We start from the raw sequence: 1,772 nt of genomic DNA, 5'->3' as shown, positions 1-1,772 counted from the left end.
AGAGAAAGAGAAAGAGAGAGACGTAGATGTGTGTATGTATTTGTGGAGGTGTTGGATGTGTTATATTTTGGTGGTGTAGCTACAGATGAAGGTAAACTGCCGATTTGTCAAGGACATGCTTAAGGGAGATGACTGCTATGAAATACGTCTCGAACTTATCGAGGTACCTCCCCACTTCTCCACTTAGTTCATGCTCTTTCCTCTTCTTTCTCTCTTTCTCTTTTCTTCTTCTCTTTTGTTTTGGAGGAAGGTAGCTAGTAGATAGTTGCCTAGTGTTGTTGTGTCTCTGTTTTCTTTCTTTATCCCTATCATCGATCCTTCTTCATTCTCTCTCTCTCTCTGTCCTTTTCTCTTTCTCACTCCGTGTCTATAATACATGGTGTCTATACACCGTATCTCAAAAGCAGGCATGCATACCACAGAGGTCCTTCCCGAAGTGGTCTACTAGAGGCATATCTTCTCTTTCTCAACTCTTTCTTTCTCAACTCTTTCTTTGTCTTATAGTCTGTATTACTACGTCTGGTGTATCGGGTCTATTAGATGACGTTTGTCTCGAAGGATCGTTTCTCCCTTCTTTAGCCTTTGTCCGTACATGGCTAGGCGCACCTATGTATACACGCACATGTAGAGGTGTATGCCTATGTATCTGCATATCCATATGTATGTATACGATTCTATCGTTAAGCTACCAACCTATCCTTATTCTATCTATATGTACTCCCTAGGCTTTTTCTGTCAGCCTAACTATAGATAGAGAGATGTATACATAGAGTGATATATAGATAGAGCTATTTATAGACAGAGCTATATATATATATATATATATAGACAGATAGAGCTGTATACATCCCTGTAGGTGGATAGGGGGTGTGTTTAGTTGTGTGTGGCGGATGCTTCTCTTCATTTCTTTGAGTGCGGGGGTAGCAAGGATATCCAAATCTAATTCTTTATTTGTCAGAACGAAGAATTTCTTTCTGTTTCTTTATCAGACTTCTTCTTCTTTATGGTCTTCTTTTTTCTTTCTCTCTTGTTCTTTTTCTCTCCCTCTCTTTCTCTCTTTCTTGGTGTGTTGCTGATACCAGATTGTCAGGGAGGAATTCATTGATGATGAAGACAGCTAGCCACTCAGCTAGATGGCTAGCTAGACAAGCAGTTCCCCTGGAGGTGTAGACACTTCTAGACCGAGTGGGAGCGGAGATTTTGTTTTCAAGTGAAGTGGATCATCATGATGATGCTGATGCTTCACAAAACCCACACACACAGACACCTAGCTAGCTAGCTAGTTGTGTAGCTAGGTGTCTAGCTCTCAGCATCATCTTCGTTGTGGATCTGGACGTGGAAAGAAGAGAAAGTTTTAAAGATGGAGATGGAGAGAATGAAGAAAGAATAAGACAGAGGCAAGAGAAGAAAGATATGTATATATGTTCTTTATCCTGATGAGTGAAAAGATCGGAAGAGCCGCTTGTCTTTTGTTTGCGAAATAGACACGTAAATTCGTTCAAGAAGACTCGTCAACATGACGGGTGGTGGTCTATCTTTCACTTAACTCAATTGTCGTGTGGATGTCTATCCTCTTCTTCTTTTTTCGAATTCGTCTATCTTTCTTTCTTTCATTCCTTTCTTCTGTTTGTTTCTCATCGCATTCATCTGTCGGCCTCTTTCTTCTTTTCTCTCTTTCTTTTCAAAATTGCAAGACAGTGCTCGAAGAAGAAGAGAAGAAGAAAGAGAAAGGGTTCTCTTCTGCTTCGTGGGCTACTAGTCTTCTACATTCT

General features: G+C 40.4%; 1 protein-coding gene across 1 annotated transcript in view; it reads left to right on the top strand.

Annotated features, from left to right (window-relative positions):
* The window catches only part of CSUI_005319 (bet3 transport), a 7,325-nt gene extending 5,553 nt beyond the window's left edge, over window positions 1-1,772 (top strand). Inside the window, exons 5-6 of the mRNA XM_068065496.1 lie at window positions 86-163; window positions 1,083-1,772. Of these exons, the coding sequence (XP_067922521.1) occupies window positions 86-163; window positions 1,083-1,121 (117 nt within the window). The 3' untranslated portion in view covers window positions 1,122-1,772. The remainder of the gene's footprint in view (window positions 1-85; window positions 164-1,082) is intronic.

This window comes from Cystoisospora suis, assembly GCF_002600585.1.
Source record: "Cystoisospora suis strain Wien I chromosome Unknown contig_2575, whole genome shotgun sequence".
In the NCBI taxonomy this organism is placed as follows: domain Eukaryota; phylum Apicomplexa; class Conoidasida; order Eucoccidiorida; family Sarcocystidae; genus Cystoisospora; species Cystoisospora suis.
Note: the sequence above shows the minus strand (reverse complement) of the source record. Positions and strands in the feature narration are given on the sequence as shown.